Here is a 15,787-nt window from a genome sequence, read left to right as displayed (position 1 = left end):
CCGATGAACATTGTCCTTAAAAATAAGAGTCGGGGAAAAAATATAAAATACACCAATCCTTGTTATTGCTAAACACTGACACTCAAGTGCAAGTGGTGGCCTTAGAGATTGGACTACTCAAGTTCCTCACGTTCGAGAAGATCTCAAGACATTGAAAGCTCAGAAGACATATGTCCTGCATATAAAGTGGAGCTGTTACGTGCTGGTCCATGTGACTGCCGCGTGTTTAGACATGCACTATATTTTATAATAACCACTTTGCATCTGGCTTGTGACGCATGGACAAAATATTGAGTATTATTGCAATACATATAGGAAAAGCTCAGTATGTACAATCCTGTGTTCAAAGCCTTTTTCCAGTAGAAACAGTGATGTACATTAAAGTTGGCAAATACAGTATTTAGTAAGAAATGACTGACCGTGACAAATAACATCCAAACTGTACATTTTCTAGTGAATGACATTTTAGGGTGTCACTTGCCAGTGTAATCACTGCTAAAATCTTCATTGGAAAAGGTTATGGTAGCCGAGATTTACTTAGTCTCTTTCCATGGTTTGATAACATGCTTGACTAGAGTCCAGTTTTATGAGGAGGTTCAGTGCTTTTCTCAATCTTCAACCATTACCGGCTCCTAACAATGTAGCAAGTGATACATGTGACCCTGTTACCTCTTAATTACTCCAGTCACATATGTATTTTCGACCTCTACCATGAATCAACTTAGTCATACAAATGGGGTCATCACGGCAGAGGAGTGTCGCAGTCCTTGAATGGCTGCATAGGGCCCCTGCTGAAAGTAATGGTGATACCTGGGCATATGGAAGGAAGGGAATGTGGGCCCACTTCCTTGCATGGTACTTGCAAGAGCTGTAGGTGTGAGAGGCATGCTAAGTCGACTATAGGGAGGCAGGGATCCTTGGATTGGGTGAGGGATTGGCGTGGCAAGAGAAGCAGTGCCAGTGCCCAGTGCTGTCAATGTTTGTGGGTGCTGAAAACCAGAGAATCCTGTTGTGGAGGACACCCAGGAGGTGAGCGACAAGTTGTCAGATGTCGTAAAAGCTGAACCTGTGGTGCACAAAGACACATTTTAGAATGTATTAGAATCTAAAATACAAGACAAGGTATGTGCTACCACAAAAGCATATCCTACCTCTGCTCTGTACTAGTTGACCATCTTCACCCAAAACATCCTCATCTCCTCCATATGTTCTGATCGGAGATCTTGCATATGAATGTTTCTGTATAAGGCTTTCTACACTTTCTCTGTATGATGAAATAAACATTGTTCAGTTTACAGATGCAACACAAAAATAGTGTACAATGTAATGCTGATCGTATTGTTCAATATACATTGATGTATATAATTTGTGCCCTTTTGTGGAAAGATGTTAATTTTACTCTAAAACTAGAAAGAGCCTGTCAAAAATCAAAAACAACAAATTATGATACGCTATGAGTAGCAGCCTTAAACGAGCGTGCTCGCTCATCTCTAGCTATGAGTAAGAACTTGGAAGAGTTTAGAATGTGTAAACAACTATATTTTATGGGTTGTACACCCCCAGTATCTTTCAGTCTTTATGACTAAATACATTTGGACTTTTATCTCTCATATTGGAGAACATATCCAGTGGGGAAAAAAAGTATTTAGTCAGATACCAATTGTACAAGTTCTCCCACTTAAAAAGATGAGAGGGGCCTGTAATTGACATCATAGGTAGACCTCAACTATGAGAGACAACATGAGAAAACACATCCAGAAAATCATATTGTCTGATTTTTAACGAACTTATTTGCAAATTATGGTGGAAAATAAGTATTTGGTCACCTACAAACAAGCAAGATTTCTGGGTCTCACAGACCTGTAACTTCTTCTTTAAGAGGCTCCTCTGTCCTCCACTCATTACCTGTAGTAATGGCACCTGTTTGAACTTGTTATCAGTATAAAAGACACCTGTCCGCAACCTCAAGCAGTCACACTCCAAACTCCACTATGGTGAAGACCAAAGAGCTGTCGAAGGACACCAGAAACAAAATTGTAGCCCTGCACCAGACTGGGAAGAGTGAATCTGCAATAGGCAAGCAGCTTGGTGTGAAGAAATCAACTGTGGGAGCATTAGTTAGAGAATGGAAGAGATACAAGACCACTGATAATCTCCCTCAGTCTGGGGCTCCACGCAAGATCTCATCCCGTGGGGTCAAAACGATCACAGGAAAGGTGAGCAAAAATCCCAGAACCACACGGGGAAACCTAGTGAATGACCTGCAGAGAGCTGGGACCAACATAACAAAGGCTACTATCAGTAACACACTACGCCGCCAGGGACTCAGATCCTGCAGTGCCAGACGTGTCCCCCTGCTTAAGCCAGTACATGTCCGGGGCCGACTGAAGTTTGCTAGAGAGCATTTGGATGATCCAGAAGAGTAATAGAAGAATGTCAGATGAAACCAAAGTAGAACTGTTTGGCAGAAACTCAACTTACGTTTGGAGAAGAAAGAATGCTGAATTGCATCCAAAGAACACCATACCTACTGTGAAGCAAGGGGGTGGCAACATCATGCTTTGGGGCTGTTTCTCTGCAAAGGGACCAGGATGACTGATCCATATATATGAAAGAATGAATAGGGCCATGTATTGTAAGATTTTGAGTGCAAACCTCCTTCCATCAGCAAGGGCACTGAAGATGAAACGTGGCTTGGTCTTTCAGCATGACAATGATGCCAAGTATACCGCTGGGGCAATGAAGGAGTGGCTTCATAAGAAGCATTTCAAGGTCCTGGATTGGCCTAGCCAGTCTCCAGATCTCAACCCTATAGAAAACCTTTGGAGGGAGTTGAAAGTCCGCATAATAAAAAACATAATTTTTTAATGCAAGTATATTACCAAAATGTTGAGATTAACACAAAATAGTAAATAAGCAGAAGCTGTCTAAAAAGTTAGCGCCCCTTTAAGAAGGGGCAGATTTTTAACGGTATGAGATAAGAGGGCAACTCAATGAATTATACACTTAAATAAGTGCTTGGTTTAGAAGACCCATTTTTCAATTATCTGATTAGAAAATTTGATTCAAAACCCTCATCTGTTAACCAGAGTGGTCCGCACATACAAACAACATCTCTCTTGAGGATTCGCCATGTTCATGGGTGACACGGACTGCACATTGATCTCAATGAGAAGTGGATAATGCTTTGTATTGAAGTGCTGGGAAGTGTATTGGCGCTATATAAATATGGATAAAAAAACTATCCCCTACGATGGCACTGCAGGGTTGGGGGGCAAACCCTTCATGTTGTGTTAACTCACAAACCACAACTAGGGGGCCACTTTATTATTAACTTATTAATGTCGGTTGTGATCACTTTATTATCATGTATCCCTTCCAACAAACAGAAATTGACCAATGAAGACAGCAATTTAAAGATTTTAATTTTGGCAGGTTATGCATTGGTTGAGTGTATCAAGATGTAACCTGCATATTGTTTAGCAGCAAACATGACAAATGGATCAGTACTAGAGATGCGTGAGCATACTCGCTAAGGGCAATTACTCGATCGAGCATTGCCCTTAGCGAGTACCTGCCCGCTCGAGAGCAAAGATTCAACTGCCAACGGCAGGCGGAGAGCGGCGGGGGAGAGCAGGGAGGAACGGAGGGGAGATCTCTCTCTCCCTCTCTCCCCACCGCTCCCCCCTGCTCATGGCCGCAACTTACCTGTCACCCGCGCCGACAGCCGAACCTTTTCTTCCGAGCAGGAAGATACTCGCTATGGACAATGCTCGATCGAGAAATTGTCCTTAGCGAGTATACTCGCTCATCTCCAATCACTACTGACATAAAATATTCCCTTTAAAAGCTGACAGCTCATGGATTAATATATTTGGATTTGCCAGTCATTATTTCTAAACATATAATATTCTGTAAATGGAGAGGACAACAGAGTAACATTAGTAAGTGGGCATGTCAATTAGAGAGTCACTCCGTTTGAGATTTTGGATATTTTTTCTTGGCCCGATTGTTGCAGGAAAATATTGGATGTTTAATTAAAACAGTGATACAATTGTGCAGTAATTGTTTACAATTTGCTAAATTGTATTTCAGTAAATGATTCCATATTTTTCTTCCTGAGGCTTCAGATAAAACCTATATATTCATAATATAATATTCAATTAGTACAGAATGCTGCAATTTCTGTCATCGTGTCATAAAAAGACAGTTTTTTACCTTAGATTTTCCCTAGTAGAGATCCTTCTATGCTGGTTTCACATAGGAGATAATTTTAATCAGTTACAAGAAGCAATCCAATTACTCAGAGGTTTAGTGCACTAACTGACTCCAGACTAATTCAATTTGCTTGTCTAAAGATCAATTGATCTGATTTGGATTTTTCCCTAAAGGCTGTTTAGGGGAAGGGCTGTGTTAAACATTTGAAAATGAAACGTATAGGCCACTGCTGAGAAGGGCTATAGTGAAATATACACAAACCATTTATTCCTTGCTGCATAATTGACATATTGGCTGTGCTGTAAGAAATCCTACAATAGATGATGAACAGCCTCCATAATACTTAGATGTGGTCTGCTTACCCCCCTAAAACAACCCATTTCTTTTTGCCTATTTGTAAGCCATTATCCAATTGTAGTAACCTTGACTCGATTATTTTAAGGACTGCATCTTCCAAAAACTCCAAAAATGTTTTAGGGACACCTTACATGGGCCGAGTAATTATTCAAAAGACCTATTATGGGTGATTGTTGTTCTGTGCATACATGGGACCCAACAAGGCAAATGAAAACGAAGCAACTATCGTCCCATGTAAACAGGCAGTCCTTCATCTATGAACAACTGCCTGTTTACTCTGAATGGAAGCGGGCGGCCGGAAGAGATCTCTGATGCACTCCACCGCTATTCAGTCAGCAATTTTCCGATCCTGTGTGAATCATTGGGAAAACTGTTGGGCACTTAAGCGCCCAACAGTTACCCCATGTAAATCCACCCTTACACTTAAATGGATTTGCTGAGACAAGGTTTTTTTAAACCAACTGGCTATGGGTAAAAGTAATAAAAGAACATATGCTCACCCGCAGCTGTAGCGCTGCATCAACCATCCTTCCCGATGGGTTTGTTTACATTATGCAGTTAGTCCGTGAACGGAATGTCACAGGCTGCTGCAGCCAATCACAGGCCTCAGAGGTCCATGGCTGAAGTCTATAATTGGTTATAGCAGTCTATAATGTTCATGTACAGACTGACTACAGGATGTAAATAGACCCAGAGGGGAGAATGGCAGATGTAGTGCTGGAGCTGAAGGTCCTAAGATGTACGAGTATAAGCTATTTTATTTATTTGTAGCATGGCCAAATTTTATAAATAATTGATTATCATTTGCTTCTTGGTTATTAAGCAGTATGCCAAATTCCCTGAATGATTGTTCTCAATTTTGGGCTCTTTGCTTGCTACTGCAGCGGGCACATGTTATTTGGTAGTCAACAAATTTGTTCAGGTCGAATTTACACACTGTACAGTTTGGGGTATAATTTGCATGTTTTTCTTGAGTAAGTGAGTACTCCAAATGAATTTGAGTATTTTCTGAATCTATGTATTTATCTCAAATCATTTTAGTGCTAAATACATAATTGACAAGAATATATATCTAAGGGCTCATAGACTGAGATTCTATGGTTACGATAGAGGTCCATGATGTGTTCTATGCTGTCTCTCTTTCTGCCTCCGATTTCATATGATGGCACATGTTTTATTGTCCAACAGAAAAAAAATGGTGGCACGTTTCATTAAGCTGACTTCTAAGGGACAATAGCAGAATCTAGTGAAGGCCAATATGCACAAAGGCCATGTGGCTCCGTACTATGGAGCTGTTCAGGACACTTCTGTGTGCATGAGCCCTTGTGCCTCTCTAGACATCTCAGTTTTGTTCATTATGAGTTCATGTTTTAAACTTAGGAATATGGATCTCTGATTAGTATATAGATAGTATCTCTTCAACCCTTTCATGACCTGGGGTCATTAATGCTCTTGCGTCTAGGTCAAATTCTGAAGTACAGGTATTCCCACTTCAGAAATCCATAACTTTTTACTGCTGACATATCTACATGAAGGCTTGTTTATTGCAAGGAGAGTTGTATTTTTAATGGTACCATGTAACTACAATATAATATATAGGAAAACTCTTAAGAATTTCTAAATGGATCAAAATAAGAAAAAACTGGACGACCTGTCGTTTTTATTGATATCATTTTAGTGTACATACAACTTTTTAATTGCTTTTTATTTAGTTTTTTCTTGGAAATGAGTTATGATAGTTCTGATGTATAAAAATTGAACCGCGTCCCACGGAACTATAGAAAAACATCTATAAATCAGAGTAGAACCTCCCACCATTGATATCACTTAGGACTGCCTAGTATTAGATAGGGGTATCGACCACGACTAGCAGTCCCCCCTAGCTTTGCCAAGGGAAAATATAATGTTGTAAAAGTGGTACAATGTCCATAAACCCAACAAGGCTCACATCTGAGTGCCCACTAGCCAATATTTGAAAAAGCTAACCTCCTATCCCCCAAAATATCTGAGAAACTAACAGGGTTCGCTACAGTACGCTGGCACCCATGGGAAATGCCTCAACCTGAGCTGGCTAAATAGAAGCAACAGTAGACTAATAGTCCTAAACCTAAGAAGCTATCTAGATGTCCAAAATAAATGAAATAGAAAATAAATGATGAAAAAGACCAGCAGCCCTCATTTATTTTCTATGCCCATCCATTTGGCGCACGAACCAAACTTTATACATCAGAACTATCATGACCATATGAAAACTATATCCCAAGGTTATTGAGGTCTCTGATGATCTGTAACCTCCAGAGAAATGCATTAGACCAGTCGTTATAAACCATCTTCAAAAGAATATTTTGGTTATGGGTCACACTATCGTAGTGCTTTTAACCCCTTGAGTGGCGGTTTCCTACCCCCCTGTCAGACCCACCAGGGCAGGTTATTTAAATGGGCCAATCATTTAATTTCAACTAATTTTGCAGTCGCGTTCCAAGAGCCATAACTTTTTCATTTTTCCATTGACATGGCCATATGAGGGCTTGTTTTTTGTGGGACAAGTTGTAATTTTTGATGGCATCATTTTTGGGTATATATAAGGTATTGCAGAACTTTTGTAAAAAAAAATTTGTAGGGAGATTGGGGGGGAAAAAGAAATTCTGCAGTTTGTTTTTTGGATTTCATTTTTACGGCGTTCAGCGTACATAATAAATAACATTACATTATTCTCTGAGTCGCACGATTCTGGCGATACCAGGTTTATACAGTTTTTTATGCTTTGCTATTTCTGTACATTTAAAACCTTTTTTTTCTTAAAGGTTTGCTTTTGTGTCGCCACATTCCAAGAGCTGTATTAATTTTATTTTTCCATTGCCGGAGCACTAGAAGGCCTTGTTTTTTTGCGGGAGGAACTTTAGTCTACATTTATCTAATTTTTAGGAACACGTAAAAATTTTGATAGCTTTTTATTCCATTTTTTTCTAGGGGCAAGATTAACAAAATCTGTAATTCTGGCATGCTTTTTATTTTTATTTTTCACTGCATTCTCTGAGCAGTGTAAATAATATATTAAAGTAATTCTACAGGCCAATGCGATTATGCCAATACCAAATTGTAATAGTTTTTTACTTAAAAAAAAAAAAGATTATTTTTTTATCGCTGCATTCAAAGACCCCTTGCATTTTAATTTTTTTTATCAACAGAGCTGTGTAAGGGTTTTTATTTTGCGGGATGGGTTGTACTTTTTATTAGAACCATTTGTTGATCCGTGCAGCATTTTGATCATTTTCTATTCCATTTTTTGTATTGTGAGATAGGCAGAATTTTTTTTTGCCACGGTTTAATTTTTTTTCCCATGCCGTACACCCTGCAGATTAACCCCTTCCCACTCCAGGACGTACATTTATGTCCTGCAGCATTGGGGTATGTATGAAGAGAGATCGCAGTATTACAGCTGACACCCGTGGGCAATAACTGCAATCGTACAGCATTACGTTGTACAGCAGGAGTGATCAAAGCATCACTAGTTGTGGTCCCCCAGGGGAAGATTTAAGAAAAAAAAAAAAAAGGAAAAATACGATCAATAAAGTTTTATTAAGTGTAAAAAAGAAAAAGGAATGAAAGTTTATATCACCCTTCTTTGCCATATCTGTAATAAAAAAAATCAAAATTATAAAAGGAAAATACATATTTAGTATCGCCACATCCGTAAAAGTCTGATCTATCAAAGTAGCACATTATTTACCTCCCATGGTGAACGTAGTCCGGAAAAAAAAACGTAGAGAAAGCCAGAAATGCACTTTTTTAGTCACCCTGTTTCCCAGACAAAATGCAATAAAAAGTTGTATGTATTCCGAATTGGTACGAGCGTAAACTACAGGACATCTTGCAATAAATGAGCCCTCGCACAACTGCATTGACGGACAAATTAAAAAATTATTGCGCGCAGAAGATGCAACAGAAATAATTTAAAAAAATTAAATGTCTTTGAAAAAAAATACAAGTACTGCACCAAAATAAAACTATACAAGTTTGGTATTGTAGCAATCATACTGACCCACAGAATAAAGTTATCATGTCATTTTTGTTGCAGTTTGTGCGCCATAGAAACAAAACACACTAAAAGATTGTGGAATGTTGTTTTTTTTTTTTTCATTTTACTCCACATAGAATTTGTAAAAAGTTTTTCAGTACATTATATGGTACTTTAAAAGGCACCATTAAAAAATGCAACTTGTCCTGCAAAAAACAAGCCCTCATACAGCGATGTCGATGGAAAAATAAAGTTATGATTTTTTTTAAACGGGAGAGAAAAAAAAGGGTCCGCATCATTAAGGGGTTAAATAATGTACTAACTTCCTTCTCTGGGTTATTACGAACACAGGGATAGGACGTGTAATTTTTTTAAAAAGTTTTTACAAAGTAAAGTAAGAAAGGTGGGGTTTGGGGGTTTTTATGGTTTTTAATAATTTTTTACTTTCTTTTTATTTTAACTTTTACAATTTTTGTCTGTTTAGGGGACTTGCATAATATTTTTATTATTTAATTATTATTCTAATACTCTGCTATGCTGAATCATAGCAGGGTATTGGACAGGCTATGGCACTCAGAAAGAGTCTGAGCATCATAGCCAGCTGGTAAACCCAGAGGCTATATTCAAGTCTCCAGGTGCCACAGAGACCCATCAGGACCCCTTGATCACATTATGGGGGTCCAACGGTGACAGCCCTTTACATACTGCGGTTGCATAGACCACGGCATGTAAAGAGTTAACACAGCAGAGATCGGAGGATTTCTCCGATCTCTGCTGTAAGAGTTGGTGCCTGGCTATCCTCTGACAGCCGATCACCAGCTCTCCCTGCCACAGGGACCATCGGCCGGCTTCTGACAAGCCAATGGTCTCCATGACAACCTGTAAACAAAGCAGTGCAGGAGTTTAAAAAAAGATGCGGGAAGTTGACGGCAGATCGGTAATATCTTTCTGCTTCTTTGTTTAAAGTCCTGCAGTGTTCCCTGCTTATGGCATTGTGCTCTGCAGGTCCCATAGTGAAACATAGCCTGGAAATCTTTCGGGCTATATGGCTATATCACTATGGGCAGTGGAGCTCATCCCAGAAAATTTCTAGGCGTGTCACTCAAGGGGTTAAAGGGTTAAACTAACGTTAGTATTTTCAAAACCCTATAGGTGGTGTTTTCTCTGAATATCGATAACTTATTCATACACAGAAGTCTATTTAAATATTGTCTATTCAACCAACATAAGAGTAGTCAATTCACTAATATTTGAAACATATTGATTCTACTCTAGGTCTACTCTTTTTTGTGTTTAGGTGTTTTGTCTTGGTACTCTATATTTGTTTGTTTTAATGAATTTGAATAAATATTTGTTTCAGTTAGTCCAGTCTTTGAAGGGTATATTATTCTGTAGAATTTCTGCTCCAATGAAAAAAAAAATTTTATGCAACAGTTAATATTTTTTTTGTAATAATTAAAAAGTTTTTATTTTACTTATTTTCACTTTTTTTGAAGTCCTCATAGGGGACTTGAACTTGCAATCATTTGATTGCTTATACAGTAAAATGCAATACTATTCATTCCCGCCTCCAAGACTTCTCCATAGCAGCACCAATCCTCTGGAACGCACTACCAAAGGCTACCCAAGCAATCCAGGACTCGCTGAACTTCAGGCGTGCTCTAAAAACGCACCTCTTCAGGGAGGCATACCGCATTCCCTAAACAAACCCCTCTGTACTCCGCCTGATAACATGCTCCCTGACCTACTGACTGCAATCCCTGCTAGGCATCATAAACCGCTCCTGCAGTCACACCGTTTTGCTGTCACATGGTCAAATGTCTGACCATTGTCTATGTGTATAACATCGCTCACTCTCCACTTGGCCATACCGTGCACATCTCCAGCCCATTTACCTTCTGTATACCCTCATTATCTGTAGTATGTAAGCTCGTTGGAGCCGGACCCGCACCCCTATTGTTTCCATCAGCTGATTACTATGTAACCATGGTTCTGTAATGTTTGTATTTTGTCTTTCTGTATTCCCCCTGTCTATGTAAGCGCTGCAGAATATGTTCGCGCTATACAAATAAAGTTTATTATTACTATTGCATTATGCAGTATTCAATAGTCTTCCAATTAAAGACGTGCCAGGGGCACATCTTAATAGGCAAACAATTATGGCAGCCCAAGTTTTAATTCCATTTCCCTGCTCCAAAAATGGAACAGAGTGACGGAAAGCCCTATCGGAGCCCCAGTGCAGACGTAAATGAGTCCTAAACTGTATATTAAAATGAATGGGAGTTACAGAAAGTTCCCTAAGAGGGAACTTGCAGTATTTTATTTCAAGCACCAGCAGATACCTCTCAGTGCCCTTGCTGGGGATGAACACTGCTGAAGTGCTGTAAATGTGATTTGTATGACATGTTTGATTGACATGTCATAAAAACCGTTTAATCACGATAGCCTTTTAGGTATAAACTGATTTTTTTATAGAATGGAACACATAAATATGTGTTTAAGATGCTTGGGAAAGAAAAATTATTGTATTTTGCCAAATAAAATGACAAATTACTTGCCCCTATATTATGTTCATTGGATTTCCAACAGTAGTTGGTATGACCTTTGTCCGATCTGAGTTATGTCTCTGTTTAGTTTCTGACCTTTTGCAATAGAATGGACTAAAATAATAAATTTAATAAATAAAATATTGACCTTTGTTGTTAATTATGAAAAAAAGACAATGAAACTATCTGTAGTGGAAGACAGAGGCTCAGATAATGCTAAAGGGTTATCCCCTGGGTGTACAAGCCATACAAGCAATATGATCTCCAGTCATTCAGACTCCACGAGACAACTAATGGAGTCAGCAATGTTCTTAAAGTATTATATGAAGACTACAAGTTATCACCAATCTACAGGATAGGAACTAACTTTCTGTCATCACGGAGACCCCCGGCAATTTCAAGAACTTGGATCCTCAATTCAATTTGTCACCGTGGGGTCGCTTTTCTCCCTGCAATGGCGTCAGAATGATTGGAGCACCGGCTGAGCATGCGTGGTCATCGTTCTACTGACCACACAGTGAGGAGGGCGGGGAACACAGGACTCCTGTTTTCAAGCTTGGCAGGGGTCTCAGCAGAGACCCCGATGGATTAGCAAGTTATCCCTTCTCCTGTGGATAGAGAAAGGGCTTGTACCAACATTACAAGATATTAACTATTCTCATAAACTAATAAACTAGGTTTCTTGTTGTAAACCTTTGAGAATCCTTTTTATTACAAGGGTCTCCTGAAGAGAAGCTGATCACAGGTTATCCCACTGATATGACCTCCGGCAACCAGCTGTAATTTTAAGGGATCCCAGTATCAAGGGTTCAATTCCCCTGCAGTTCCAACACAAAAGAAATTAAAGGGGTTGTCCCGCGCCGAAACGTTTTTGTTTTTTTTTTCAATAGCCCCCCCGTTCGGCGCGAGACAAACCCGATGCAGGGGTTTAAAAAAAAAAAATGGATAGTACTTACCCGAATCCCCGCGCTCCGGTGACTTCTTACTTACCTTGCGAAGATGGCCGCCGGGATCTTCACCCACGGTGGACCGCAGGTCTTCTCCCATGGTGCACCGTGGGCTCTGTGCGTTCCATTGCCGATTCCAGCCTCCTGATTGGCTGGAATTGGCACACGTGACGGGGCGGAGCTACGAGGAGCAGCTCTCCAGCACGAGCGGCCCCATTCAGAAGGGAGAAGACCGGACTGCGCAAGCGCGTCTAATCGGGAGATTAGACGCTGAAATTAGACGGCACCATGGAGACGAGGACACTAGCATAGGAGCAGGTAAGTGAATAACTTCTGTATGGCTCATAATTAATGCACAATGTACATTACAAAGTGCATTAATATGGCCATACAGAAGTGTATAGACCCACTTGCTGCCGCGGGACAACCCCTTTAAGTATTACACAATATTGTGTAATGTATGGATATGATGGGTCCATCGGGAGATCCTGTGTAGCCACTCTCTGCTTTGGCTAATAGATCATGGTCCTGCATGGAACGAGAGTGGATTCCAATTTATTAATATATATCATGTCAAAAGTTTTTGTAAATGGGTTTTCTAAACTAGGCAGTTTTTGAAAGTGAGTTGATGCTTTGTACACTTAAGTCTTAAGCCGGCTGCACATGAATGGGTTGGATTCTGCATGTGGTAGACCGCAGCAGAATCCAACCCCGTGCCAGGCCGGCGTCCGCGCATACCTGTCACTTGTCTTTTTTCTCTGTACTGCAGATGGTCCAGATGGCTCGCCATCGGACATGCGCAGTACAGTTTTTTAAATTCCTGCTTTTCTCGCGCTGTCACCAGATGATCACGTGGAATCCGCAACCATTCCACAATGTCAATTGTGGAAGGGCTGCGGGGCAAACGGCTTCCATTGACTTCAATGTAAGCCCTTCGCGTGGGATTTCGTGCAAAAATAGAATATGCTGCGATTTTTCCTTCGCGAGCGGAAATTGCAATTGATTTCCACTCGTGTGCAGGAAGAAGCACTTTTCCATAGCATGTTACGAACTGTATTTGCTATGAATTCTGCAATGCAAATTTGTTAGTTTTCAGGTCGCCTTATTCACACCGGGCAATTTTCACTTCCATGTACTGCTTGTATTTGCAAGGAAATGCACATGGCAGCACACTGACACAATATAGCCAATAAGACCATCCAGACATGTGCTTTTTACACAGACTGTAAAAAAAAAAATCACAGCATGTCTTATTTTGGTTTTCCTTCTTGGAGGACAGTCACCCATGGCCGGACAAAAAACAGGGTTAATACGGAGAACATCCTGCATGTGCCATTTTTCACTGATTATTGTTAAGCATTGCTAGAAAAAAATTGGACTGACTTCATTTTTTTCTTAAAAGAAAGAATAGATTGCCCACAGAAGTAAAAAACAGATACACGCAACTCATATGAATACAACATGGATTAAAGTAATTTTTTATGGACTCTTGATGGTCTTACAATACCTGCATACAGGCATAACAAAATAATTCATAAGCTCTATTGAAAATTAAATCTCAGTACTTGTAAAGTAGATGGAAAAATAATTTGAATACAGATTTTTTTTGCTTCTCACGCAAGTTCCTATTACCTCTCAATATCAGTAAGCCTGGATGAGTCCCGGAATCCTTTAGCAAAAGGGTTACTGTCAATTTTCAGCTTGGTTATCTATAAAGACAAGGAAACACAATGGTTGAAACTTCAGCAGAACAGCCCCTCTCCCAACAAGCGTACAATTAATTGGCCCTTTTAATAACATAAACGCCTGATATTCCCCCTACTTTTTGTCACTCTTAGGCCTCGGTCAGATGAGCGGGTTATTTTGTGTGCCTATGTGTGTGCAAAATAAATGTGCATCTATTAGAACCATTGGTTTCCTATGAAGTGTTCACATGTCTATTTTTTAGAAGCGCAAAACACTCGCACCTGCAAAAGATAAGACATGCGTGCCTGTAAGGTCCGCGCTGCGCATTATGGGCTCGGTCAGACGAGCGTGTTTTTGCGTGCCTATGTGCCCGATAAAATTGCGCTCCTCTCATAACCAGAAAATGTGTGAACGGGCAAAGTTTCACATGCGCAATACATGAAACTTTGCCCGTTCACTGGAGCAGCTGCTCCACGAAGGTCCCCTAATCACTGAACACTGTGACAGCACTGTCACAGTGTTCAGTGATGAGGGGACTCCCCTGTCACAGCTATCATAGAGTACCTCAATGCCATTCCATTCCTTCCAATGGGGCCGGCGCTGCTGCTGCCCCATTGAAGTCAATGGGATAAAGGCAACTCCGCAATCATTGAATGGCTGTGATTGGTCCTGTGCTTAGCCAATCAGATGCAGTGCTTCCAGGAGGTCGGGATTTTTAAAACCCAGGCAAGAAGAAATAATTCAGAAGAGTGTTGGGGAACTAGGGTGAAGACGCGCCGGAGCCCGACAACGCTGCTAGGCGATGTATTTTATTTCCAGGAGCTAGAGGTTATTTTCAGGGAAGGGCTTATATTTCAAGCCCTTCCCCGAAAATCCCTGCAGGGGTTGCCTCTATCCCATTGCTTTTAATGGGGCGGCAGTGTCGGCCCCAATGAAAGCAATAGGATAGCATCGCGATCCTCTGCCACAGCTGTGGCAGCGGATTTTTTCGTCCGCACGGGGAGTCCCATCATCACTGAACACTGTGACAGTGCTTTCACAGTGTTTAGTGATGAGGGGACCTTTGTGGAGCAGCTGCACTTCTACAAGCACAGCTGCTCCAGTGAACGGCCATATTTTCCACTCATGCGAGCAGCACTTTTTTTCCGCACACAAAAAAGAACGCTTGTCTGAATGAGGCCTGAACACACTATTTTGCGCATATGTAAAAAAAAAGCACAGAGCTTCAGTCACGCGCATTTTGCCCATCCGTGGAGCGCTTTTTTTATGCGCACATAGGTGCGCAGAATAACACGCTCATCTCACTGAGGTCCTAATAGAGTTTTCCTTTCATCAGAATAAAATACTAGTTACCTTGTAGTTTAAATTTGTGCAATTAGTAGGAAAAATCTCAGTTCCTATAGATATCTTGATAATATTTTACAGGCCTTTCTGTATTTGTATATACTGCATTTCTGTAATACAAGCGTCAGATTTTCTAGATTATTAATTCTAGGGCAAAGAAATTGCATTTAAAAATCAACCCAAATTTACTAGCATGATTCAGTAAATAGTTCCAGATTGCACAGTCATCTGATAACTAATAGCAGGTAGCATCTGGCTGCTGGAGTTCCTGAAAGCGACCCCCGGGTCCTAGACCGGAGACTACCTGATGCTCACTGTGTATTAGTTTGCATTAGTAGTCTAAGACACTACATGCTGCTCTGACTGGTCAGTACTACTCATGGGGGCAGCACTGAGCAATCAAAGCAGCATGTAGTGTCCTATACTATGGAGCCTTGTGTGGCGCAGAGTGTAAGCTCTCGCCTGTGAACTGAAAGTTCAATCCCCGCATGATTCAGGTAGCCGGCTCAAGGTTGACTCAGCCTTCCATCCTTCCGAGGTCGGTAAAATGAGAACCCAGCTTGGTGGGGGGTAATAAATAATAATTACCTGAAAGTGCTGCGAAATAAGTTGGCGCTATACAAATAACAAGATTTATTTTATTTTTATACTAATGATACAGTGTGCACCAG

General features: G+C 40.5%; 1 protein-coding gene across 1 annotated transcript in view; it reads right to left on the bottom strand.

The window, feature by feature from the left end:
* Positions 1-725: 725 nt before the first annotated feature.
* Positions 726-15,787, bottom strand: part of TBX20 (T-box transcription factor 20) — a 56,490-nt gene continuing 41,428 nt past the window's right edge. Inside the window, exons 6-8 of the mRNA XM_066584908.1 lie at positions 13,719-13,795; positions 1,152-1,264; positions 726-1,066 (exon numbers count right to left, since the gene is read on the bottom strand). Of these exons, the coding sequence (XP_066441005.1) occupies positions 726-1,066; positions 1,152-1,264; positions 13,719-13,795 (531 nt within the window). The remainder of the gene's footprint in view (positions 1,067-1,151; positions 1,265-13,718; positions 13,796-15,787) is intronic.

Source organism: Eleutherodactylus coqui, chromosome 12, assembly GCF_035609145.1.
Source record: "Eleutherodactylus coqui strain aEleCoq1 chromosome 12, aEleCoq1.hap1, whole genome shotgun sequence".
NCBI classification, from domain to species: domain Eukaryota; kingdom Metazoa; phylum Chordata; class Amphibia; order Anura; family Eleutherodactylidae; genus Eleutherodactylus; species Eleutherodactylus coqui.
The sequence above is the reverse complement of the archived record's forward strand: the minus strand, read 5'-3'. Positions and strand labels throughout refer to the sequence as shown.